Consider the following 26,813-nt stretch of genomic DNA (forward strand, 5'->3'; position numbering starts at 1 on the left):
AAATAGAAAGAAAAATCCTTAACATGTCCCCCTTCATGTGACAATGTCACATGAGATGGGACATGTTCATAAATTACACTAAAACTTTATTAAACTTTTAAAATCCCTACATGAAACCTCATCCTACCAGTGGATGAGGTTTCATGTTTTTTCTAATTCCCGCTGGGGCTCCTGGCCTGCCCATCAACCTTAAGGTTGGACGGGCAGGTCCTTTAATTGTTTCAATGATCCTGTCAATGGCCTGAATTGGCCATTGACAGGTCGGCAGGCCCGCAGCTGATTTTGCTGTGACCCCGCCTTCCTGAAAATTTAAGTGGGGCGGGATGACGTCGGGGGTTCCGCCCAACATCATCCTGCATCATTTTACGCGTCGGTGAGCAGGCCCCAGCCCCTGCTCGCCAATGGCAAAATTCAGCCCCTTGTTTCTAATTTTTAATTCACAAATCTCATCCTTTAAGGGACTAACACTCACTTTAGCTACTTGCTTCCTTTTTTTATACTTGTAGAAGTTTTTATTATCTTTTTTATGTTTTGTGCTAGTTTTCTCTCATGCTCCAATTTCTCCCTGTTTATTTCTTTAGTCATCCTTTGCTGGTTTCTAAAGTTTTCCCAATCCTCTGGGCTACCATTAGTCTTTCCAGTGCTGAACATCTTTTCTTTCAATTTGACACCATCCTTAACCTCCTTAGTTTGCCACGGATGGTACATCCTTCTCGTAGGGTCTTTCTTTCTCAATGAAATATATCTCTCTTAAGAATTATAAAATATCTCCTTAAATGGCTGCTACTGCTTCTCTACTGTCTTATCTTTTAACTTATTTTCCCATTCCACTTAGTCGTCTTACCCTTGTAATTGCCTTTACTTAAGTTTAAGACACTCATTTTAGACCCAAATTTCTCACCCCACACTGAATGCGAAATTCTTTCATAGTACGATTACTGTTAGCTAGAGGATCCATTACTATGAGGTCATTTATTAATCCTGTCTCATTATACATTACCATGTCTAAGATAGCCTGTTCCTTGGTTGGTTCTAGAACATATTGTTCTAAGAAACTGTCCCAAATACATTTTATGAATTCACCCTCCAGGCTACTTTTGCCAATTTGATTCATCCAATCTATGTGAAGATTAAAATCTCTCTCAATTACTGCAGTACCTTTCTGACAAGCCCTCATTATTTCTTGATTTATTCTCTGTCCTACTGTGTAACCACGGTCAGGGAGCCTAAAAACTACTCCCACCAGGGACTTCTTTCCTTTGCTCACAATACTCCATGTGTGATCTAACCAGAGCTTTGTATAGTTGTAGCTATGCTTCTAACTCCTTGAATTCTAGGCCTCTAAACATAAAGACCAGCATTAAACTTTTTTGTTTGTATTTCCCCAGACATTTTAGTGGTCTATGTGCACTATACCCCAAAGCCCCTTTGGACCACCAATGCTTCTAGCTTTCCGCCATTTAGAAAGCACTCAGACAGGTTTGAATTCACGTGAGCTCCACTGTAAAACCAGCTTTGTATGAAGCCACATTGCTTTTCATTGTTTTTCATGTCCAGGGAAAGTTAGTGCTTCCACCCTCGCACTGTTAACATTAGAAAATGGCCACTCTAGTAGCACAAGCATCAACCGCCTATGCACATAGTTATTTTTGCCTCTGATCTCTGCGGGTGCATTTGCATTCAGCAGTATAACCTGGGACCTGCCAACTACATGGGTACTGATGAGAGCCTGATAGTTGCACTACAATTAGCTTTAATTTCTCCTCTAGCTCATGCAATCAGGACCTTTTCACGTCCCTCTTTGATTTTTACCAAATGTGTCTTTTGACCTCCTATGAGCTAGCGCAACTGCACAATAGCACTACTACTGTAACTTCCATTTATATGACTCCTTCAATATAGAAAAATGTCACAAGGCACTTCACAGAGGCATAATGAAAAAGAAAGCCCCAATGTGATCTCGCCATTGCTACATAATAGTGCTGTCATTATTCTGCATTTGCATTTTCAGGTTATTTTTAAATTATTTCATTTGTCTCTGTACCTAATCTTAACCCTCCTATTTAACTGGTAGTTCACTTTTAATGGTATCCTTCTAACTCTGCATTGTAGTAGTGGTAGAGCCCTTGTTGTTCAAGTATGTCCAAGCTGTAGGTGATTTCAAAGGTCACCCTCTTTACAGCTAAACCTGCGCTAAGGAATTTGATTATGGTGGAGAAAGGATGCGTGCTGCTGCCCCCACTCTCTCAACTACCTTTGCATGAACCCAGAGGCAAGGGAGATCCAAGACATCTAGGTGGCTCGGTAGCTGCAGCGGATGACTTGGACAGTGTTTTTCTGCTTTTGTCCTTTGCTGCAGGTTCACCAGGAGTTCCTAATCATGGCTTAGGCCATGATATCACTCTAGGACAAGGTGAGGAGGTAGATTCTCCCCCCCCCCCCAAGAACTACCTCAGTCGCTAGGGGGATTGAACCCATGATGTTAGCGTTATTCTGCACTACATTTGTAGCCAACTGGCCCCTAATTCTGTGTGGTTTTTACCTCAGAAACTATAGCCTATACTTAATATCCCAAAGATTAGAACTTTTCTGATTCACTTACGCTGTGTTGGCATTTTACTATTCAATTCAGCAAGCACAAATCACAAGCTTTGCTTTTTTTTTCCAGATGTTTGTTGCCCTTCTTTTCTGGTATCAATTCTTCTGTGGATTCTCAGGATCAGCAATGATAGACCAGTGGTACCTTATCTTCTTTAACCTTCTGTTTTCTTCGATCCCTCAACTCATCACTGGAATACTAGATAAAGATGTTTCAGCAGAAACCCTGGTGGCCTTACCTCAACTTTACAAAAGTGGACAACATTCTGAGGTAATGCTCCTTTGAGGAGCAAAATGCTGAATATTTGCTTGGCGGAATCTTTATGGAATTCAGCACATCCTTGGCTGCAATATGTGTGACAATATAACCTCACCAGACAAATTGGAGGCAATTTTTCTGTAGTCTAGTTATATTTTCAAATGACAGATGCTTCTTAACATTAATGTTTTTTATGTTCCATCAAGTAGAGCATTCGGGTAGTTTCAAATGTAATGTTTTGAATTACACCAGTTTTGTACAGGCACTTGGTGCTTACTGCAGTCAAACCCGGATTTGTGCTGAGTTATCTGGTTTTCAGCCAGGGTCTCAGGAGGGGTCAGTGTCCCTGAGTGAGGCAGTGCCAACCGAGTGTCCAGCTACAGATCAGTCTATAATAACTGTTCTTGAGGAGTACACATCTGTTGGATTAAGATTGCATTGGCAGGCTATTTGGCAGTGGAGGGCATATTGGCTAACACATGCCATCTAGTCTCAAGCATGAAGAATGAACATGCTAGCGAGAATGCCAATTGTGTGTGTGTGTGTGTTCAAACAGTTTTGCTGAGCCTTGGAACCCCAATCGGATTAAAGATAGTGCATGGATATTTTGCCAGTAAAATTGTTCTAATTGAATGATAGAATAGGTTTGAGGGGGTGAATGGCCCACTCCTGTTTCTGCATTTCAAAGTAGTTACAAGAAGAAAGATTAGAGGGGTGATGGGGAAATCTTTTTTCACCCAGAGGGTGGTAGGGGGCTGGAACTCATTGCCCAAAAGGATAGTAGAGGCAGAAACCCTCAACTCACTTGAAAGGTGTCTGGATATGCACCTCAAGTGTTGTAACCTGCAGGGTTGTGGACCAAATGCTGGAAAGTGGGATTAGGTTGGGTGGCCCCTTTTGCAGCCGGCACAGACACGATGGGCCAAGTGGCCTCTTTCTGTGCCGTAAGTCTATGATTCTATGAAGAAATATTGACGTTGTTTCCTCGATATGACTTCCCTGTAGCCTTGGAAAGATCTGGTGCAGTTAAGCACTCAGCAGCATTGTAGAGCTATGTGCAGTCACGTAAACAAATAGAGTAATTAGTGATTTATCTTTTTAAAGAATGCAATGTTCTGTATTGAGGTACAGTTTGAGAGTGGTTTTATTCTTTATAGTTTTGTTAAATTCACTAGAGCTTCTGAGCTTAGCTGTTAATTTGGATTTTGTCCACATTCTCGCCATCCAAACGGTGGCCCTCAAGGACAGACAATAAAACTTGTAGCCCTGGTCTTTTTTTCTGATGCTGCTCTGAATCCCCTCCCGGCATCTACTCGGACAGTGCCAAAGTAAATTGTGTGCCGTTCCATACATTGTGAACATCTTCCCAGGATCACATTAACCTTTTTATTCACCCTGGCACTTTTGGGGTGGAGGAGATGGTGATGTAGTGGTAATGTCACTGAACTCATAATCCAGAAGCCCAGGCTAATGCTCTAGGGACGTGGGTTCAAACCCCCACCACGGCAGCTGGTGGAAATTTAAATTCAATTAATAAATATGGAATTAAAAGCAAGTGTCATGAAACGATAGTCATAAAAACCCATCTGATTCACTAATGTCCTGTGGTGGGGTTATCTGCCATCCGTACCCAGTCTGGCCTACGTGTGACTCCAGACCATTGACTCTTAACTGCCCCCCCCCCCCCCCCGAAATGACCTAGCCAGCTGAAGGGCAATTAGGGATGGGCAACAAATGCTGGCCTTGCCAGTGATGCCCACATCCCGTGAAAGAGTAAAGAAAAAAAGTATTTTGTTTCCCCACCACCCCCCCCTCACGTTGCTGCCAAGCTTCAGAAGTTCACCTTCAGGTAAGCGAGATCGTCCAGTTTGGTCCTCAGATTTTACAAAACACATCCTACCTGTGGGGTGCACCACATCTGAAGAGCTGGCTTACATTATTTTTGTTTCTCTTCCCCAAAATGAAATGCTGCTCTGGGACCTGAGCTGGCTGGTTGTGATACAAGGACTTAACATGAGGCAAGCACTGAAGAGCTTTCCTAACCTTTTCTGAGTCCGGCACTGGTGAAACGTTTTCAAGATCGTTTTCACATACTACTTCAACTTCTACCTCATAATTTAAACATTAAACAAGTAGCTACATATGTTATTGGTAGAGTGTACCCATGAGAGTTGCCTTCATATAGGTAGGGAAAAAGAATTTGAAATGATTCTGCTCTCTGGAAGGCATCATGAAGACAGTGTACTTTTTTTTTTGAAATAAATTAAATTGCCTGTAAGTGTACTGGAGCTAAAATTTAGCTATTTTGTCAACCCTTCAGTTATTGATAAATTAGGTTTTGTTATTACAAAGCCACAACGAATTACTCTAACTGGACTTAAAAAGAACAGATTTCCCTACAGACCAAACCGTCACACAACTAATAGAATTACTGTTTGTTGTTTGAGGCAGTGTTAACAGCCATTGCAAATTCTGCATCAAATCAACCTTTTAATTACTTCTTTCTTCTAGGAATATAAGCCATACATGTTCTGGATGAATATGATTGATGCTCTGTACCAAAGTCTGATCTGCTTCTTCTTCTCATATTGGGTATGTCTATTTTTATGGCTGAAGCAAATTCAAGTAAAATTATTGCATTGCAAGCGAAAAGCCATGGCTGGTTTTGAAATGTGTTTTTGCTTCTCTATTGTAGGCCTACCAAGATTCTGATGTTGATGTTTTTACTTGGGGAACACCCATCACCACTCTGGCTCTGTTCACTATCTTAATGCACTTGTGCATTGAAACGAAAACCTGGGTAACGAGTGACTTCTTATCTGCATTGTCCTTTTAGATTTGACCTGCAGCTTGATGTTTCTTGCAAAAGCTGTGGAATGTGTACCAATTCTCTCTGCGTTATCCTCGTGGATATCTCCCTGTACAGAAACATGGTATATCGGGGACAAAAACAGAAACAGATATACCTGGAAAAACTCAGCAGGTCTGGCAGCATCGGCGGAGAAGAGCACAGTTGACGTTTCGCGTCCTCATGACCCTTCAACAGACTCGAAACGTCAACTGTGCTCTCCTCCGCCGATGCTGCCAGACCTGCTGAGTTTTTCCAGGTATTTCTGTTTCTGTTTTTGTTTTGGATTTCCAGCATCCGCAGTTCTTTGCTTTTATATATGGTATATCGGGGATTTCCTTAGAGAGAAAAAAATAAATAAAATTTAGCTTTGCAGCGCTAGGGGCTGTGCCATTTTTTGCACTGGTAACTAGCTAATTTACCCGAGTTTGGCATGGAACAGTTTTATAAGATAAGCAAAAAAAAACAGCAGTTGCTCAAAATCTGAATGAAAAAAATACCAATAACTGCTGGAAACACTTAGCACACTTCCTCATGGTTCAGCTGAATGTTCCCAGTTTTTATTTCACAAGAGATACAGGATGGCTTTTATCAGCAAGATACACCCAAATAAAGGTGCTATAGTGTTGGTCACCTCAATCACCACCTTCAGTATTCAGGAAAAATGAGGGTAACTGCTCACCAAAGCTATCACAGGATCCTTTTTCTTCCTTAATGTTAGTGCAGTAAGCAACTCCATTGCAACTTAAGTTGCACTTCTCCTGTACTTCTGTCACTGCTCTTCTTGGTTTCTAGCCCCTGCATTAGAAATATCTTAAACCTTCCAAAAACTTGACTGGCCAAATGCACCATTCTTTGTGAACGAGGTCAAATTTTAGCTAAACTGATGTAACCGCTGCAATTGGCTGTTCAGTTTTGCAACATTTAGAGATGGTGCAGCACTGCATTAAAAACATGAGTAATGAATATCCAAAGTTAGATTATGATAGCTAGAAACCGGAGTGTATTAAGGATGCCTGTGTTTCCAACTTAACCCTTGGAGCAATTGCTAACAGTTAATTTGATCTGGGTAGTGCACTGTTAAATATATTTGAGTAAAAATGCATGCACACGTGTGTGTGCGCGCACGTGTGAGAGAGAGGGCGATGGGCCCTCCGGTCAGGCCACCTCTCATTTTCCCCTCTCAGGTACTTTGCTCTCCTTATCTCTAGTCCAGCTTGTCACTGTCCTACTGTCATTCCAGGTTTGAAACCCCTTTTGAATAAGCCCAGATCCTCCTCTGTTGGCATTTTCCATAGAACCATAGAAAAGTTACAGCACAGGAGGCCATTCGGCCCATCTTGTCCATACCAGCCCAAGGACACCCAGGTGCCCTTTCTAATTCCACCTTCCTGCACCCGGCCCATAACCCTGCAGCTTACTGCACTTTAGGTGCAGATCCAGGTACTTTTTAAAAGAGTTTAAAGTTTCTGCCTCTACCACCAACTTGGGCAGCGAATTCCAGACACCCACTACCCCCTGCGTAAAAAAGTTCTTCCTCATGTCCCCCCTACACCTTCTGCCACTTATCTTGAATCTATATCCCCTGGTTCTAGAATTCTCCATCAAGGGAAACAATTTCACCCTGTCCACTCTATCTATTCCCCTCATAATTTTGTACACCTCAATCAAGTCACCTCTCAGCCTTCTTTGTTCTAAGGAAAATAACCCCAACCTATCCAATCTCTCCTCGCAGCCACACTTTTCTAACCCTGGCAAACATTCTTAAAAACCTCCTCTGCACTCTCTCCAGAGCTATTACGTCCTTCCTGTAATGTGGTGACCAGAACTGCACACAATACTCCAGTTGTGGCCTTAGCAGTGTTTTATACAATTCCAACATTATATCCTTCCTTTTATATTCAATACCTCTCTCAATGAAGGAGAGCATTCCATATGTCTTCTTTACAACCTTGTCTACTTGAACTGCTGCCTTCAGGGACCTGTGTACTTGTACGCCAAGATCTCTCGCTTCATCTACCCCTCTTATTATATTCCCATTTATTGTGTAATCCTTGTAACTATTTGACCTCCCTAAATGTATGACCTCACACTTCTCTATGTTAAAATCCATCTGCCACTTTACTGCCCACTCCAGCAACCCATCTATATCGTTTTGGAGATTATGGCTATCCTCTACACTATCCACTACTCGGCCAACCTTTGTGCCGTCTGCAAATTTCCCAATCATGCCCCCCACGTTCACGTCCTAATCGTTAATATATAACACAAACAGCAAGGGTCCCAACACCGAGTCCTATGGAACACCACTTGAGACAACTTTCCATTCGCAAGGACATCCATCGACCATTACACTTTGTTTCCTGTTACAAAGCCAATCTTTTATCCAGTTTGCCACATTACCCTGAATCCCATGGGCTTTTACTCTCCTGACCAATCTGCCATGTGGGACCTTGTCAAATGCCTTGCTAAAATCCATGTACACAACATCCACTGCACCACCTTCATCAACCCTTCTTGTCACTTCCTCAAAGAATTCAATCAAATTTGTGAAGCAAGACCTTCCTTTAACAAATCCATGCTGACCATCCCTGATGAGTCCATGCCTTTCCACATGACAGTTAACCCTTTGTCTCAGGATTGATTCTACTAATTTGCTCACCACCGATGTAAGACTAACTGGCCTATAATTGTTTGGCATTTCCTTTGATCCCTTTTTAAACAATGGAACTACGTTTGCATTTCTCCAGTCCTCTGGTACCTCCCCTGTACCTAGTGACGATTTGAAAATCATCCTTAGAGCATCTGCTATCTTCTCCCTGACTTCCTTCAGCAGCCTCGGAAACAATCCATCTGGCCCTGGTGACTTAGCAACTTTCAAGGATATCAACCCTTTAAGTACTTCCTCTCTCTTTATGACTATCCCCTCCAATATCTCAGTGTTCCTCCTGGACTACTGTATCTACATCCTCCCTTTCCTTTATAAACACGGAGACAAAATATTCATTCAAAACCCTTCCCACAGCCTCTGCATCTACATACAAGTTTCCATCTTCATCTCTGATTGGTCCCACTTTTTTCTTAACTAACCTTTTAGCATTAATGTATTGGTAAAACATCTTTGGATTATCTTTAACTTTACTTGCTAATCTTTTTTCATGCCCGCTCTTTGATTTCCTCATTTCCTTTTTTACTTCGTTCCTGCACTTCCTATATTTGTCTAGGCTATTTGCAGTGCTTAGTTCTTTGTGCCTATCGTACGCTTTCTTTTTCTGTTTGATCTTCCCCTATATTCCTCTAGACAACCAGGGGGGGTCTAGATTTGGCAGTGCCACTCTTATTTTTGTAGGGGACATATCTACTTTGTACAATTAGGATCTCGCTTTTTAGTGCTTCCCTCTGGTTTTCCACTGTTTTATCCTCCAGCAGTGCTGTCCAGTCCACCTCAGCCAAGTCCCTTCTCATTTCTGCAAAATTTGTCTTCCCCCAGTTCAAGACTTTTACTCCTGCCTTATCGCTGTGCTTTTCCATGGTAATGCTAAATCTAACTGAATTGTGATCACTGTCCCCGATATGGTCACCAGCTGTCACTTCACCCACTTGCCCTTCTTCGTTCCCCAAGACTAGGTCTAGAATTGCATTTCCTCTCGTTGGGTTTGTCACTAATTGGTGGAAAAAATTTTCCTGGACACACTGCATGAATTTTTCTCCCTCAGTTCCCCTTATATTGTTTGAATCCCAGTTGATACTAGGATAGTTGAAGTCTCCTGCTATTATTGCCCTCTTGTTCTTACAAGCAGAAATCTGCCTACATATTTGTTCTTCTATCTCCCTTTCACTATTTGGGGGTCTGTAGTATACTCCCAGTGGTGTGACTGCCCCTTTTTTATTTCTGAGCTCAATCCATAAAGCCTTGTTTGTTGACCCATTTAGTATATCATCCCTTCTCACAACTAGAATTGATTCTTTAACCATTAGTGCTACACCCCCCCACCCCCCTCCTTTTTTATCTCCTACTCTATCGTGCCTGAAGACTCTATAACCAGGAATATTAAGCTGCCAGTTTTGTCCCTCCTTTAGCCAGGTCTCCATTATAGCAATGACATCCTGCTGCCATGTGTCTACCTGTGCCCTTAACTCATCTACCTTGTTTGTAATACTCCTTGCATTGAAGTATAAACAGTTTAACTCCATCAATTTCCTTTGCTGGACACTTTTTTTAAACTTTGCTTCTCCTGTAACTCCATGTCTTTCACAACGTCCCTACCTCCATTTTTCTGATCTGAATCTGACCTATCTGATCCTACTCCTGGGATCCCATCCCCCTGCCACACTAGTTTAAATACTCCCCAACAGAACTAGCAAAAGCCCCCACAAGGACACTGGTCCCAGCTCTGCCTGGGTGCAGCCCGTCCGGTTTGTACAGGTCCCACCTTCCCCAGAACCGGTCCCAGTGCCTCAAGAATCTGAATCCCTCCCAGCTACACCATCTCTCCAGCCACGTGTTCATTTGGTCTATCCTCTTATTCCTGCTCTCGCTAGCACGTGGAACTGGGAGTAATCCTGAGATTACTATATTTCAGGTCCTGCATTTTAATTTATCTCCTAACTCCCTGTACTGAGCTTGCAGGTCCTCATCCCGGAGTTTACCTATGTCGTTGGTACCAATGTGTACCACGACCACTGGCTGCTTACCTTCCCTCCCCAGAATGTCCTGCAACCGGTCCGTGACATCCCGGACCCTGGCACCAAAGGGCCTATCCAGGTACCTGTCTCCTGACAAGCAGCAACCCCAACCGATTTGTCCCATCTCGTCATTCTTCCCAACCATCCTGCCTTGCTTGGGGCATAAATCACCAGCTTGCTTTCTATCCCACTTACCCGAGACACTGTTTAGACCTTTGGAGTCTGCCAGCAGGTCAGTCAGTGTCCCTCTCTATTTTTCACATCAGAAAGGCCATTCAGTCATGAATGTGGCTGTTGACATCTACCTGCTTATTCTGGACTGAAACTTGGCTCATGGATGTCGACTGACTCGGTGGTGTTGTGGCCCTTATCACTAAATCACACCTTTGTCTCTTTTAGCACCACCTTCTCCTTCAAATACTTTACCTACTTCCAACCTTCGTAATCTACCACTCTGCCCTGAGTTTCTCCCCAAGACTCCTCCATCCTCTCCTCCCTATGCCTTTCTGCCTTTGCACTGATGGACTCCTCACCTCCCGTTTGTTTTTTAAAAACTGCTGCCTCATTCCCAGTTTCCCCTACTTCTCCCGAGTTCTTGAACATGTTGCCTTTCAAATCCATGCCCATCTTTCCCGTTACTCCCTGTTTGTCTCTCACCAGTCAGGTTTTCACTCTGCCACAGCACTAAAACCACCCTAACTCAAGTTGTGAATGAGATTCTGTGACCATCGCCATGGTGCCTTATTCCCCCTCCACCTCTCTCAAGCTTTCAACACAGTCGACCACGCTAAACTCTTTCAATGCCTCTCCTCCATTAGGCAGCTCAGAGGAACTGTCTTCCCATGGTTTTACTCTTAACTATCCAATTGCAGTCAGCATATCTTTAGCAATGGTTTCTTTTCTCATCTGAAAACGGCACCTCCAGAAATCCTAAATATCCTGTCCTTGGCCCCCTCATTCTCATCTACACGCTGCCGTTTGGCGAGGCATAGCTTCAGGCATCGAAACCACGTGTCTGAAATTCCCACTCTAAACCCTCCTGCCCTTCACATTCCTCATTTAGGACCCTCCTTAAAACCCACCTCTTGGACCAAACTTTTGTTCGCCCCTCCTAACATCTTCTTTGGCTTGGTGTCCATTTCATCCTCAAGTCCCTATGAAGTGCATTGGGACATCTTTGGCATTGCAGGTGCAAATTATCATTGCTGTGCACTATTTTGGAGCAGTTGTCATTCACAATTGCACAGGATTTTTTGGGGGGAAGTGTTAACCGGTGTGCTTCCAGAGCAGGTGCAATCTACTACTTGGTAAGTTTCTGATAAGTGATTGGATTGAGACATAGGACGAGACTTTACCTCGCTGAAAACCCACCCGCAGAATTAAAGTCGAGTCCATATAGCACGAAGGCTGTAGCTAAGCTTTGAGGTCCAGCAAAACTATATGGGCTCTTTGTTCCATGTAGCCTTTTCCTGTTCCTAAACATCCTTATGTTCTTAATTCAGGATGAGTTTGAAAATGGGGCCTTCAGGCTCACATATTGTACAATGAATAAGAACTGAAATTTAAAGGGCACTTTTACAAAATAGAGCTAATGTATTTAGAATCTCTGTAAGTGTCCTATCAAATGTCAAAATGTTCTACTTTGCATGAATTGACTAATGTCTGTTTATCAGCTGCTTAAGACTGAAATAATTCAGTAATGCAAGTATCGTTCCAAAGGATCAACTTGTTTTCTTTTATGTTTTCAGACTTGGATGCATGTTGTCTCCATTACTTTCAGCATCCTCCTGTTCTTCACTGTTGCATTAAGTTATAATGCAATCTGTCCTACCTGCTACCCTCCATCCAATCCCTACTGGACTATGCAGAGGTTGATGGCCGATCCAAAGTTCTACCTGATATGTATCCTTACACCAGTGGCAGCCTTGCTACCTAGGTAACTTAAATATGCATTGTGATTAAGTTATTCAATTAAAATTGCACAGATAGGGATCAAACCTAACAAAATCCTGCTGAACATAACTGGGCAGAATTTTTCTGGCCGCGTGGAGATGGGGTTGAGGTGCGACGGCTAGGGGTATAGGGGGAGCTGCATTAGCATGGGTCCCCAATGCATCCCTGCCACAGCAGACTGCCCCAGGGGCGGACCAGGATGCACATCGGCTGCCCGCTCCACAGAGGCAGGCAGCCAATTTAAATGCTCAAGACTCCAATTGAGGGCGAGTCAGGCTGTCCAGCGTTTTACCAGTGGCGGATCAGCCCTTGCCATGTGGCCACCAGCTCAGTAGAGGAGGCCTTCCTGAGGCTGGATGTGGGGGTGGCAAGCCAGAGCCGGAGGCTTTGTGCCTCAAGAAGGGAAGGCCGACTCCGCAGTCCCAACCACCCCCGGAGACCTACCCCCACTGTTCCACGTAGCCTTCCGCCTCCCCAGTTTTGCGTTATTAATTTAATTTTAAGGCAGCTCCATATTGAGGTACCCTCGTGGTCCCCAACCTGCTTCAGCAGCGTCAACTTCTCCCGGTGGGGCTGCCACGGCTCCAGGGCCGCAAGCCCCGTGATTGGACTGACAGCATTGAGAACCTGTCTAAGAGCAGCAAGCACAGAAGCGGCCAGTTGGGCAGCCAGGTCTGGGAGGTTTGTACCGCCAGTCTCACTGCCAGCAAGTGCAGGCTCAGTACCCTCCATTTGGTCCCAGGGTCAGGATCCCAAAGCCCACTGAAAAATTCTATCCACTGTCTGCCTAGTAGGGTGGATTGGACATCAGTTAATTATAAATTGATGGAAATATAGGAGGAAGGCACCAACCAGAAATCCTAATAAAATCAGCGTGGAAAGTTATTTAGCTATTTTTCCTGCTATAATGTTTTATAAAAAAAAGTTGCTGTGGTATGTGCCGTCTCACAGTGCAGTATGTTAGTGCAGCCCAGTGAAGCAATGGATGTACCTGCAGTTCCATAAAGAGTACATTTTTCATCTAAATAATAGGTCACTCTTGCATACCTTCTAGCAACATTTACAGAGAAGCATTGGTTGTGGCCACTGACTCTGTCAACTTCCACCCTTTGCCAGGGAATCACACCTACCCAGAAGCACAGTGGCTACCGCTAAATAAATATTAGTGAGCCTGTCAAGCTCAGTCCTAAGTGAAATTATAGTTTCACTGGAGTTTGGAAATTGAATTTACAATGCCTACTGTATTATGAATCTATTTGTCCCATTTGCGTAGAGTGATGATTCAAGTAAGCGCCAATAATAGGATATTCAATTTCTTCCAGATAAAGCTTCACGCTAGGTTATGTATAAGGAGCACTGATAACATTGAAGTAAGTCAGTGACCTTAGCTGCTGTTCACTGCTCATAGCTCACTCTTGTTCCCCTTTTGACACAGAGCCTCCCAGGTTTTCATCCAACTTTTTCCCCAAACTCCCTCTCCCATTTCCCTTTGGACGAACAAGTTCAATCATCCCTCACGAGGATTGGGATAGAAATGGAAGTTGACTGAATCACAGTAAATGTCTTTGCCCTTTTATTCTTCCCTCTTTCAAGAATGCGCCTTTTACTAAACATTATGGAAGAGGATTCAAGATCTTTGAAATGGGAAGGCTTATACAATGGTGCCTGATGGTTAGTAAGAGTACAAAACAAACTGGAGATGGAGGGCTGTGCTATTTTTCCAGTTGTTTAGAAGGTAATAGCCTTGAGTACATGATCATTTTGATTCAGTCAGGCAAGTGTGAATTTTAGTTTGCTTCATTTTGTTATAAAGTAGTTAATACAATGCATATTCATTATTGATGAATGAATCATTTGTAGGTAAGGGAGGCTTTCAATTTTTCTCTTAGTCCGCCCCAAAATCTCAAATTATGTTTTTGTTTTCTCTTTATTTGAAAACAATTTTCTCCAGGTACTTGTACCGAATCTTTCAAGGTACCTTGTTCCCCACTCCCATCCAGCGAGGTCGCCAGCTGGACAGACTCCATCCTGTGGCTTGTAGTCATGTTAATAAATGGAATGCCCAAGGCAATTGGTCAGCCACACCGAAACCCGACTTGGTGATGCCGCTTTCGAAGGACTCCGGGATTGGGGCTGATGAATCCTCATCCAGCACTAGCCAAAATGTCACCTTGGATACAAACCAAATCTCTAATGGACCATTAAATAAACAACAGACACCCGAGTTACGAGAAACCAGTTTACCGACAATGGAGCTGGCAGGAGGTGCAAAATACTCCCTTCCAAATGGTAACTCATCATCTGTTTCCATCCGAAATGCACAGTCGCACTTGCACGAACTTCAGAGGTCTGAGTTAGCGACAGACTTGCCTTTCACAGAGGGTGGAGTTCGATTGAACGCTCATTCTGGGGTGGACCCATCAAATATACATTTACTAAACTGGAGGACACCAACGCCATCTACTAATGACACGATGTGTTTTTTCCATTCCTCGTCACATTGCAGTTTACAGACACAGACAGTGAGAGGTGAAAGATGTGTGCCAGGTAATATAGAGCCTGAGGGTATGAAACTTTCTAAAGAAGTGTTTCCAGGCACTTCCCACATCTCAACCCACGTAATTCCAAGAAACTCATTGCAGGAGAGTTCTCTGGAAATGACTCCATTGTGACCGAGAGTTGGCCGTAGGACGTGCCTTTCTCTTAAATTTTGCACAGTTTCAGATTTTAGTCTTTCTTTTAAAATTTTATATTTAAATATTAGATCATCTTTTTGTGAATCCTAAATAAGAGCAAAGTGATGTATTTTGTAATTTGCACATGTGGAATTTAGAAAAGGTTGTGCAGAATTTAATATATAACTATCTGAAATAGTGCAGTTACCAAAAATGCAACTTGCGTTACCAAGTCAAGTGAACGGTTCTGTATGTCCTATCTAAACATTGTGCCTAAACAAATCTTTGCATCCCATCTCGTTCTCCTCTTCCCAACCTTGAGGGGGACAAATAGCTGAAAACTTAAGACAGCTCTTGAGGTTTCCCTTTTTTTTGTCTTTGTATTGTTTATGCTTCAATGACCAAAGGGAAGATGTTTACTATGTCAGTGATATCAGAAGTATATTATGACACACATTGTCGTATAGATTATGTCACATAGACTATATTATGAAGTCTGAAACCTGCCAGGAACAGATACTCTGTTCGAAAAGGACCCACTATATATGTTATATATTATAATGCATACACAAAATCCTAAATCTGATATGTGTGTATGCATGTACGTGTATCAACTGTTTGTATGTCCAAATTTATAATGGAAACCGCCTTTTGCAAACTTGTCACGCTGTAATTACCTCTTTCCCCCCCCTCCACTGCAGTTGCAGCAGTGCCATCTCTTGAGGCTGTAATTACAGCATAAGAAGTTTACATAAGAACAGGAGTAGGCCATTTAGCCCCTCAGGCCTGTTCTGCTAACCCATGAGATCATGGCTGATCTGTATTCTAGCTCCATCCACCTGCCTTGGCTCTTTAATGTCCATAATCTCCATTTAACCACCTTGGCTACCAAAAATCTGCCAGTCTCCGATTTGAGACTGTTAATTGAGCCATCGCCTGCGTTGCATGGGAGAGATTTCTACCTTTTGCGCAGAGAAGTATTTCCTAACTTCTCTCCTGAATGGCCTGTCTCTGACTTTAAATTTATGCCTCTTGCCCGAGGCTCCTCCACCAGCAGGAAAAAGCTCCCCTCTATTCACACTAGCCACAAAGGCCTTTCCATTATAGATGTGGACATAGGAATTTATAATGGAAAAATAAGCACAGAAGTTATGATCTTCAAACTGAGGATTCTATTAAGTCTACAGGCTCAGCTCTCATAATTATCAGCCACTAATCCAGCTTTGCCTGAAGACTACACTTGGCCTTGATACTCATGTTCAAGATAAATCAACTGATTAGAATGTACAGTCGAGAATAGGCCATTCTGCCCATCTGGTTCATATGGGTGTCACAAGCCCCCATTATCTAACCCTATCAGCAAAACCTATTGCTTTATCTCCCTCAGGTGTTTATCTAGCATTCCCTTAAATGCAACCAGTGTCAAATTTTCTCTTTCTAGAAGGACCGTCTTTATTTTTTTAAAAAAAGATAACAATGAAGGATATTATTTTCATCTGCCTTAAATGTCTGGGTTAGCCTTTGGAGTCTGGTTGCAGAGGGAGATGGGGTGAAGATAAGGGGAAGGGGAAGGGGATCAAGATGTGAAAAATTCCCAATCTGTCTGTAATAATTCCCAGGAGATAAGAGGACTGGCAGGTTTCGACTGGAGAAGAGAAGGTAAGAAAAAGCTTAAAACTTAAAAACAAACACTCAATCCCTATCAGATGGAAGGCTTTAATTTTTTCATGTGCCACGACAATTGGACTATGTTTTGAATTTTCTTTCTCCTCCTCATACGAACACTAGCCCCCCCACCCTCAAAAAGATCTGCATCCATGATGCAGAGCAATCCCTTTGGAAACCAATGCTGGTGAGATTGATGGAAAACAGCAAATTGCTGCCGGGTTAATTGTGGGATACACAATGAGGCAACAAAGATATGATTTATAACAGGTGATGTGTGAGCAACATAGTCACAAGTGATGATCGGTGTAAGTGGGAAGTTGATTGTACCCCACAGCTCTTCTCATGCATTCTGTTTATATGCATGCTGGATTAATAAATTACCTTGAAATTATAAAATTAGATGTAAATTTTAATTAGAGACTAAATTTTATGGGGTTGTAATGTTGCTGGGATTTTTTTTCCCTTGTGATCCCATTGATTCAGCAAAATGGGAAACAATGTTTTATGACTGTGAATGGCAATGGTCCAAAACATTTATCCAGAAATAATGCCAAAACAAAGCTAAAGGTTGAACATAATGGCAGCAATATATTTCAGACGTGAATGTTTGCTAGCTGGTAAGAGGTGTTTGGATACAGGGCTTGCACTGCAGTAGGCAAAATTTAATGGCTTTAGGAACCCCTATTCCACAAGTAAATTTGTGTATTCAGTCACTATACCGATTAGTAGATTGCTTTGTTTAAAAGTTGCTATAAGAAACATGGATTACTCCTATTTTGCCTGGGACCAGATATTGGACATCCAACATCTGCCGCCTAATGGACGACTCCAGAGGCTCAACATCGCCTTCGACCCAGCATTGTCCTGGCTCCCAGAAGCCCTCCAACTGCTGGCGCCCCGGGCATTCTCTGCCTCCACCTGCACCTTAAGCGAGTGTGAAGTGCCCTCACCAATGTGCACTGACATTCTAGCCACCGATCTAATGCCCACTGAGGTAGCTGGTATCTGACACTGGTGCCTGGTTCAGAGAGCAGGTGTGACACGTGCAAATGAAGCCCAATGGCCCTCCGGCGTCAGGGGGTGCCCCTTCGGGGTCCAGAGAGCGAGTGTGTGCTGGCGAATCTAAGGGAGAACAAGGACACGTCATTAGTCAAGTCAGCGTGAAATTGTGGTCAGGGGCTGATCACGGGTGGCGGCCCGTTTCCTGGCTGATTCCGGGCCCACCGACCACACCACCCGCCGACCTGAAAATTCTGTCCCATGTGATGGATTATTTTCTGCTCATGTCGCTCCTACGTGCACCTCTCTGCCGCCACCTTTCATACTTAAAGGCTTCACACAGAGCTGCTGTTGTTCTTCCAGAGGTATTTTACTGTCTCCTCTTCCCTTTATTAATGTCTACATAACCGCTACCGCCCTAGAACCACTGTAACTCTGTCAGCATGATTGAAATGTCTAAAAATACATATTGAACCGGCAGTCTGCCTCACACTTTTCCTAATTATTCTTAAAACAACTGGAAATTTGCTAAAATTGCTTGCCAAGTAAAGCTCAAATTAATGCCTTTCGTCCCAACCAGTTTTTGTCAGCATTTCTTCTTCACCCTTGCAAATAGTCCCAATCAGGTTTACTCAGCCTGTCTCCCATATCGCTTCACCCTTACTTCCCTTTGGAAGTGAATTCCAGAGTTTCACAGCCCCCTGCGTAAAGAAGCTTCCCCTGCCCTCTGCTCTAAATCTCAAGTAATTTTATGCTTGTGACCCTTCATTCTAGACAATTCCTGGAAATAGTCTGCTTCTACCTGCCCTGTCGCATCCTTTCATGACTGGGAACACTTACTGTTGCATCGCCCTGCATTGTTCCAGTGACAACAACCTCATTTTTTCAAGTTTCCTTTGTAGTTGTATTTTCTTTTACAAGGTAGATTTTGCTGTATGCTTTTCCACCACCTCCTCCTCCTTCAGATAGCATCTTGGGTTATTCGGGGATTGCCGAACCACAGCTTATACCATGATTTCACTTTGGGGTAGGGCAAGGAGGCAGGTCCCAAGTTTGCCTCTGCCGGAACGGGCTGGAACCCTGCACTGTTGGCGTTTATTCTGAACTACACGCTACCCATCTAGCCAACTGAGCCAACCAGCTTCCCTTCCCCCACTGACTCCCCCCCCCACCCCACCCCCTTCCCCCTCTCTAAAGCCTCAGTTAACTTAATGTAGTGTGGAGCTCAATTGAAAACGGAAAATTAAATGCCAAACTTAATACTGCTTTCCATTATATCTCCAAGGAAGAATTTGAAATTATAATTTAGAAATGCAGACTGAACTAATAAATGGTAACACCTCCAGCCTAGTTGCCACAAACCAAGTCATCGTGGGCTCATTTTGCTTCACCACGGCCTGAATTTTGTGCTCGCCTTGTGTGCGCGGTCAGCAGGCCCGGAAGCAGACGCGAGATATGCGCTTTCAGCCGCGATCGCAGCCGACACGGGATTTCATGCTGGCGGCTGGTGTGAAATACGCGCCGAAAGGAGGGGCTCAGCGCTGCTGGGGACGAGCGGGACAAGGACAGACACCGAGAAAAGTGAGGGTGCAGGCAGGCATTTCCAATGAGCTCCCTAAAAGGCTGACCACTGCTGCTGTGGAGCTGCTTCCTGCAGAGAGCTGCAGTACTGTTCAAAGGATATTTGCATGCCCACAACGCCATAAGCTATCTCTAATGCAACTACAGACAACTGACAGCCGTGCTCATAACTCCTCAACCTTCAAACGCCTGGGCGTTTTATCCCGCCCTGGATCGAGAATGATGCAAAAAATGTGAAGGCTGCCTGGCCAATTAGCCCGTGCACCAAGCATAAAAGCGCACGGGCCACTAAAGATCCCAGTCGATTGGGGGCTTTAATTGGCTTAATTGGAACTTTGCTTGTCAGCGGGCAAGCTTCAGACTCCCACAAGCACCCGCCGACCGTCATATGGCGCAACGTCGCTACGACATCAGGACGCTCACCCAACTTCTCCTCACGCGATTTCACACTAGTTCAGGTCGGCCGGCCGTCCGTCCGTCCAATCGTGGCACGTAAAATTCCGGCCCATGTTAAAATCAAGACTCCTTACAGTGCCTTCAATCATGACTGATTAGAGCCTCAAAACTGTGGATTACCTTTACCTCTCTTGTCTTGCCTTTCTCCTGCACTTTAGGAACCCCTATTCCATAAGTAAAGGAGCCTAAAATAATCAGGGATTGGTCTTATTTCTCTCCTTTCCAATCTTGGTCTCTGCACTGTGGGTGTTGGCTGGCTTCATCTCAATCTTTCTCAACTTAAAAAAAAAAAAATCCTCTGTCTATAAATTGTGTGTTGGCTGTAATCATGTTGTTTAAATCCAATAATTCTCGATTTATGTGTGCTTAACATTTTTTATCTTTGACAGTCACCTTGGCATATTCCTTTATAGCTTAACGCCTCATTTGAATTTTTGTTCTGTCAAACCACTTAGGTTCTAACTCTGAACTACAGCTCCTAATTGCCTGTTGAGACAATTTTTACATTGACTGGAGTCTTATAACTCTTTAGCTGTCGGCATCTGTCACAGAGAATTGGCAGTACCAGCGTCAGCAAAAATGAAGATAATGTGAACATTTTCCTTTTCATGTTGAGAGATTTTAAAGCAAAAATGGTGCACTCCTGTGCAGAGGTTGAAATTCCACAAGTTTGAGCTCCTAGGCCTTGCCTGTTGGTGTCACTGGTGCTGGTGTGTTACTGTAAAACTCTTTTGGACTCATTAGGAGGAGCAATCTATTGGTGCGTCTGGGGGTAGGCATCAGGTATTACAGTATTTGTGTGTATTTATGTATCTTTGTTTGGAGCCTGAATGTTTTAGCAGCGCCAGACCATGGATCACTATTTTAAACATTTTTTAAGGCTTGTTTGCCTAATCTAGTGCCTTTTGAATGAAAAACAGTTGTGGAAGTGAGCAAGATAGTGGAGAAAGGTTTAAGGCCAATATCTCACCAACAGCAACTTGCATTTATATAGCACCTTTACCGTAGCAGGACGTCCCATATTAAATACCTTAGAGAGTTACAAGATTCAGCACCGGAAGGTTCACCAACGCTGTTGTCAGCTAGGTCTTGAGCTGCTTTGCATTGTGGAAGCAGGAGTATCTAACTCAGCAGAGGACCTCTTTCAAATAGCTAAACAAGTGTCTTATCCAGGATGGGGGAAAAGAAAGAAGAATAAACTACATTCTGTTCCAAAATGGTGCTCTCAGCTTTTGAGCGCAGAGTTCTTTTTAAGCTTGGGGTAAATGGAGTCACTGTGTTGATGGACTATTTGACTGGAAAGGGATTGGTTAGGATCTGAAGCATACTGCCTGAGGGTGTGGGAGAGGTGGTTTCAATCATGACATCCAAAATGGAGTTGGATAAATATCTGAATAGAAAAAATTCACAGGGCTGCGGGGAAAAGGTGGGGTGTTGGAGTCCCTCGTACAGAGGGCTAGCACTGATATGACGGGCTGAATGGCTGCCTTCTTTGCTGTGATTCTATCTCTCCTTTGCATATGTGTCTGAAAATGAATTAAGATTCATCTAACCTTTCATGATCTGCTTTTTGATGGACAAACCTGTAAACAAAATTTGACCTCAGTTTACTATTGCTACTTACCCCTCCATTTATGGAAGTACAGTACAATTGAAGGGAAATCTTTTATGATGTCGCTTGCCACATTATTTCATGTGACTATTTGGCACAGCATTTATCATTTGTTATAAATAGCACCAATTCATTGTATTTAAGTTATGCATGCAAGAGTTCCTGCCAAATTATGCAAACCAAACCGTGATTTATTTTCATCTCAAATGATATTTCCTCACTTGATGTTTACAATTTTAAAAAATACACCTAATTTACGTCAATTTTGTTTGAAAGAATTTAGGTCTCCAATTTGCTAAAACACTATACGGTTAGAGATGGGACTTATTGTTAGCAAGTGTAAAATGGTTATTTTAAAAGGTTAGGAAGCACAACCAAATCTCTCGCATTGCCAATTTTTTGGACTTGTATCTTGATAACATGACAGCACAGTATATTGGTGACATAAAATTACAGCACGGGATATAATTCCACTCACTGCTATTCATTGGAAGTGTTCATCTTTTTTTAAAGTAAGAACTCTCATTTATAAAGCGCTTTTCGCAACCTTGGCACATCCCAAAGCACTTTACAGCCAATGCATTACTATTGAGTTGTGGTCATTGTTGTCGGGGAATAAAGTAGATTGGACAACACTTCCGCCCACAGTAGTGGAGAAAAAAATTTCAGACAAAGTGTTGCACAAAATAATTTCAAGGTCTAAGAAAATATTCAGCTAGGCTTTGGTGCAAATCATTTTGCAGGTGGTTCAAAGGTTAGCCTGGCTTGTGTTTACAAACTATAACACGCAACCAAATGTTTCTCTCTTAATCGGGCAAATACTGCATCTATCTGTGAGCAGCAAGTGTCCCTCAAAGTACCTTTATATACATACAAACATTAAAAAGTTATTCCTTTATTATGTATAACTTGGAACATTTTATGAAGTAAACTGTAAGAAAAATGTCAAGATTATTTTAACTCGAGAGTTCGTCATTATCGGGATATAGTAGTTATCAGATACAGATGGATTATTTTGGCTGCTGTTTCCCATGTTTTATAGTGTTCAGAATATGTTTTATATTTCATGTTGCCTGACTTTTTTTTTCAGGAACTGTTTGCCTCAAGTTATCATTTTCACTTCCCTTAAACAACCTTTGTTCTTCACTGCCCAATAAAATCATAGAGGTCTACAGCACAGAAAAAAGCCCTTCAGCGCACCGAGTCTGCGCCGGTCAAACTTCAGATCTTTTTGGGCCTGAGTTTCACAGGTGTCAGTTGCTCAAGTGGCCAGTCTAGATGTAGAGGGTACCCTGTAAGCTTTTTGACTGTGGAGGTCCATACAACCAAGCCTGATCACTCCCCCATCTGATGCCTGTGAAGCGAACGATCGGATTCTTGGCTCATTTTGCTCTTCCATACGTGAGGAAATGTGAAGCCATTTGTAAAACCTCCCACCTGTTGCTTTCCCTGCGGTCAGCTGACTTGCTTGGAAACAGGCTGGAAGCCAAGCCTTAGTCCACCTGCACTCCACAGCTTGCTCAATCACTACCATGACATGGCTTTGATGATGTTGCCTAGCCTAATGGCAGATTTACTAAAAAAGGAATTTATTTCAGGATGGTGCGTAACAAAAAAAAAGCTTTCAGTGGGGTTGTTTCTGTTTTCAATTTATTTTTTGGAGGCACTTCATAGGCGACTGCAGAAAAACAAGTCTGTGAAACAGTTATGTGACTGGGTCAAATTCCTTAACAGACACAGTTTATATTTGTATACAAGTCTTGGTTTTGTAAAAAAAAAACATCTTTAAGAAAGAACCACTGTTCATTCTTCAAAGATTTTTTTTATCTACTGTGGGCAATCCGTACATACTTACCATCAAGTAAGAAACATCTCCTTTTGTTTAGTTGTAGAAAACAACCCTTCAGAAAAGAAAGGCATTCAGCTTTAGACATATATTTTCTTTTTAACTATCATTTTCCAGACTACATGGTAATAGTAAGATTCAAAAAACACAATGAGGATGTGTAGGGTCCCCCCATACCTGACAACAATAGGATCAGTGAGAAGTGGTTTCTCATCACAGAAACACTACATTTTCAGAGTGAAATTAGCAGACAGAAGTTGATGGGCACCTGCAGCTTTTCCACTGTGAGTTCCCGAAGTGTTGGAGAATAAGTCAAATTTGTGCCAATGGTATAAATATAGCCCAAGTCCAGAGTGGAGGCCTGCATTTATACAATTGCTAGGAATCTCATCAGAACTTCAACTGATCAGCCACCACAAGCTTGGCTGAAACCTCAGATATCAGCCAGTAAACGGGTTTGATGCCGAAGTTAGGGCTGCCAATCAGAAGAAGCCCTGAGGAAATTTCTGGTGTTCGTGTTTAGAGTCCACACGAAACAGAAAACACTATGTGACAACACTAAAGTTATAATATAAACACGCCACCAAAGCAGCAGTGTGTAGGACCATTTAGTATGGAAATTCTAGTTGAATGACCAAGTGTTGAATCTGTGGCTCAGAATATTTTTAAAAGCTTAATTATGGTTTCCTTTCATACTACCATAGCTGCTGCCCCTTGGCAAGTTCTTCCCTGCTGAATTGGAAAGCAGGAAGGAAAGATTCGAATTGTGTTTACATCGAATACAAATTACTGTCACTACACAATGAAAATTCAAGTAATTATGATTTGAAAGCACATACCTATAATTCATGCAAAGAATACAAGTGTTATGCTCTGGGTTAGGAAATTAAAATTTTGTAGGTGAAAGTTTTGTGACTAAACACTGAAATATAATAAAAGGATGCTAGAGTTATTTTCAGATCGCTATAACATGATCACCGCCCATTCTGATATGGTAAGGGATGACATTAAATAGGTATGCCACTACCAGACAGATGGTGTAATTGGTATCATTCAATTCTATAATCGAAGATGCAATCTACTTCGATGGCTTAACTGACAGATGTTACAATTCAAACTACACCTCAGTTATATTTCGTCGAGATTCTGGCTTTTTAAAACCTCATCTTTGAGGTTAAATGGAGAATCTCAGAACAGCTTTTCTCTGCCCTTTTCCAGCATAGTCATTTCTTTCCAGTCACAAATTTCCCAGAACAGCATTTCTTTTACCGAGAGATATGTGAATTGCTCTTAAAAGACAAACTAGTAGACCAGTTTCTCTATCGGGAAAGGGTATCGGCTCCTGATTGAAGATCTAAACTTTGTCATTCACAGTGGTTCAGCCCCACGTCAAATTTTGGAGAGCTACATGAAACAGTTCAAGTGTGACAAAAAAATGTTTCACTCTCCAAAAGTACAACCCATCAACTTATTGTGCAGTAGCATTAACACAAACGTTATATAGAATTTATAGCACAGAAACTGGCCATTCTGCTCAACTGGTCTATGCCAGCTTCTCTGCCCCACATAAGTCTCCCAGCTGAAGGCTGGCATAGCTGAATTGGAAAGCAGGAAAGAAAGATTTGAATTGTGTTTACATAGAATACAAATTACTGTCTCTACACAATGAAAATTTAAGTAATTATGATTTGAAAGCAGATACCTATAATTTATGCAAACTATGTAAGGAATATTGCTGAAAGAAGAGACATACTGTCGAAGCTTTTCATCCTTTACTCATCAGGACAGATCGCAAGGTTACCAACAGTAAAGGGAACAACAATTTATACTGCATGAGAAGAGAGTGCAAGATGAAAAGCTTCAACAGTATGTCTCTTTATTTCAGCAATAATCAAGTTCTGCATTACCAAACGACTAAATGTAAAGAATGTAACATAAGAATCTTCTATGTTAGGAAATTAAAAGTTTTATGGCTGAACACTGAAATTTAATAAAGGGATTCAGTGTTATTTTTCGGATCTTTCAATAAAATCACACCCAAGTCCTTTCTGTTTTTAAAATTGAGTCATTTAAATTGCTGTCTCTTCAATCTATTGATTACCATTGTGTTTTCATGTCAATACAATATTTGGTGCAAAACTGCCCATTGCAGAAAACATGATCATATGTGACCTGTTTTACTTACCCTGCCTGGCCTTCTGACATAGGCACCTTACTGGACAAGCCAAAGGAATTGCTACTGTGTTACCTGCCTTTTCGTCTCCCTCTTGGTGCCAAAGATAGCGATGCAAAAAAGTTTCAGCAGCTTCAGCCTGCAAATTGTATGTGTATACCTACAGCAGGAAGAATGTTGCATTTGCTTTGTATTGTCAGTTCAACACTTATACATTGTGAAGTTAAAGTGAGATATTTATTGTGGGACATGTTAATTTTTGACCTGCGCTGTTAATTAGACAATAATTTGAAAATTATATAAATGGAATGTTCTGAAATACTATATTTATATTGATGTTTATTTCTGTTGCCTTAATAAACCAAAACACCACCCATTTGTGGAAAATATGTGGAAAATCTAGCGTTCTGTCTTATTTCCATTTGTGATTAAAATTTATCTTCTATTTGTCAAACTTTACAGATTACCACAGTTTCAGTTATTGTGGGCAGAATTTTCTGGCTGGTGTGCAGGTGGCGGAGTCCGCGCGCCAGCGCTTAAAATGTCACGCACGCGTCCCGACGCCAGCGCACGGCATCACGATATTCCGGTCGGTGGGCGTGCTATGCAGCGGGACTCGCGCCCACCATTAATTAAAGGCTATGTTAAGGCCATTAACTCTACAATCGACCAGGATTTTGAGGGGCGCGTGCGAACTTCGGGTTGGCGCACGGGCGCAATGAGCAGGCGGGTAAGTGATTTTTTTTACAAACCTCATCCAGTGACGGGATGAGGTTTGATATCAGATTTAAAAACTTTTAATAAAGTGTTTATGTTCTTCACTAACATGTCCCATTTTGTGTGACATTTTCACATGAGGGGGACATGTTAATGATTTTTTAATTTTTCTATTTTTAGAGTTCTACAAAGTTTCAGTGATCTCCCTGAGGCAGCACTTTGCCTCAGGGAGATGTGCGCACTCTGGCAGCTGGGGAATCCACCCTCCCCGCCCCACCCCTGCCCACACAGGAAGCGCATAGAGTTTCCCATCGGGCGACACGCTGGGCGGGCCTTAATTGGCCCGACCACTTAAAATGGTGGCGGGGCCTATTTCCGTGGCGGAGATCGGCTGCCCACCCACCGCCAAGTCGGTCAGGCCCGCCCGCCCATCTCGGGGCAAAACTCTGCCCTATGTTGGGTGGAAAATTGTATTCCAGATTCAACCACAATTATTGCATTGTATTGGGTTGTCATAAATGCAATGGCTGTACCCTGGTCCATTACAACATGATGGCTACCAGATTGAACCTGATCACTTCTGCCCTAGTCCATGTCAACCAAGTAAACTTTAACCAGGATCACCAGATGGGGAACATAGGAAGAGGAATAGGCCATTTAGCCACTCAAGCATGTCCTGTCATTCAGTGGCTGATCTGGGGAAATATCAGGTGCTTGGCATCAATTTCTGCAGCACTGAAAT

General features: G+C 42.6%; 1 protein-coding gene across 1 annotated transcript in view; it reads left to right on the forward strand.

The window, feature by feature from the left end:
* Positions 1-25,752, forward strand: part of atp10a (ATPase phospholipid transporting 10A) — a 183,300-nt gene extending 157,548 nt beyond the window's left edge. The window contains exons 17-21 of the mRNA XM_078545152.1: positions 2,669-2,869; positions 5,369-5,449; positions 5,553-5,657; positions 12,140-12,327; positions 14,296-25,752. Of these exons, the coding sequence (XP_078401278.1) occupies positions 2,669-2,869; positions 5,369-5,449; positions 5,553-5,657; positions 12,140-12,327; positions 14,296-15,016 (1,296 nt within the window). The 3' untranslated portion in view covers positions 15,017-25,752. The remainder of the gene's footprint in view (positions 1-2,668; positions 2,870-5,368; positions 5,450-5,552; positions 5,658-12,139; positions 12,328-14,295) is intronic.
* Positions 25,753-26,813: the final 1,061 nt, after the last annotated feature.

The sequence above is a fragment of the Cetorhinus maximus genome, chromosome 7 (genome assembly GCF_964194155.1).
Source record: "Cetorhinus maximus chromosome 7, sCetMax3.hap1.1, whole genome shotgun sequence".
Taxonomy (NCBI): domain Eukaryota; kingdom Metazoa; phylum Chordata; class Chondrichthyes; order Lamniformes; family Cetorhinidae; genus Cetorhinus; species Cetorhinus maximus.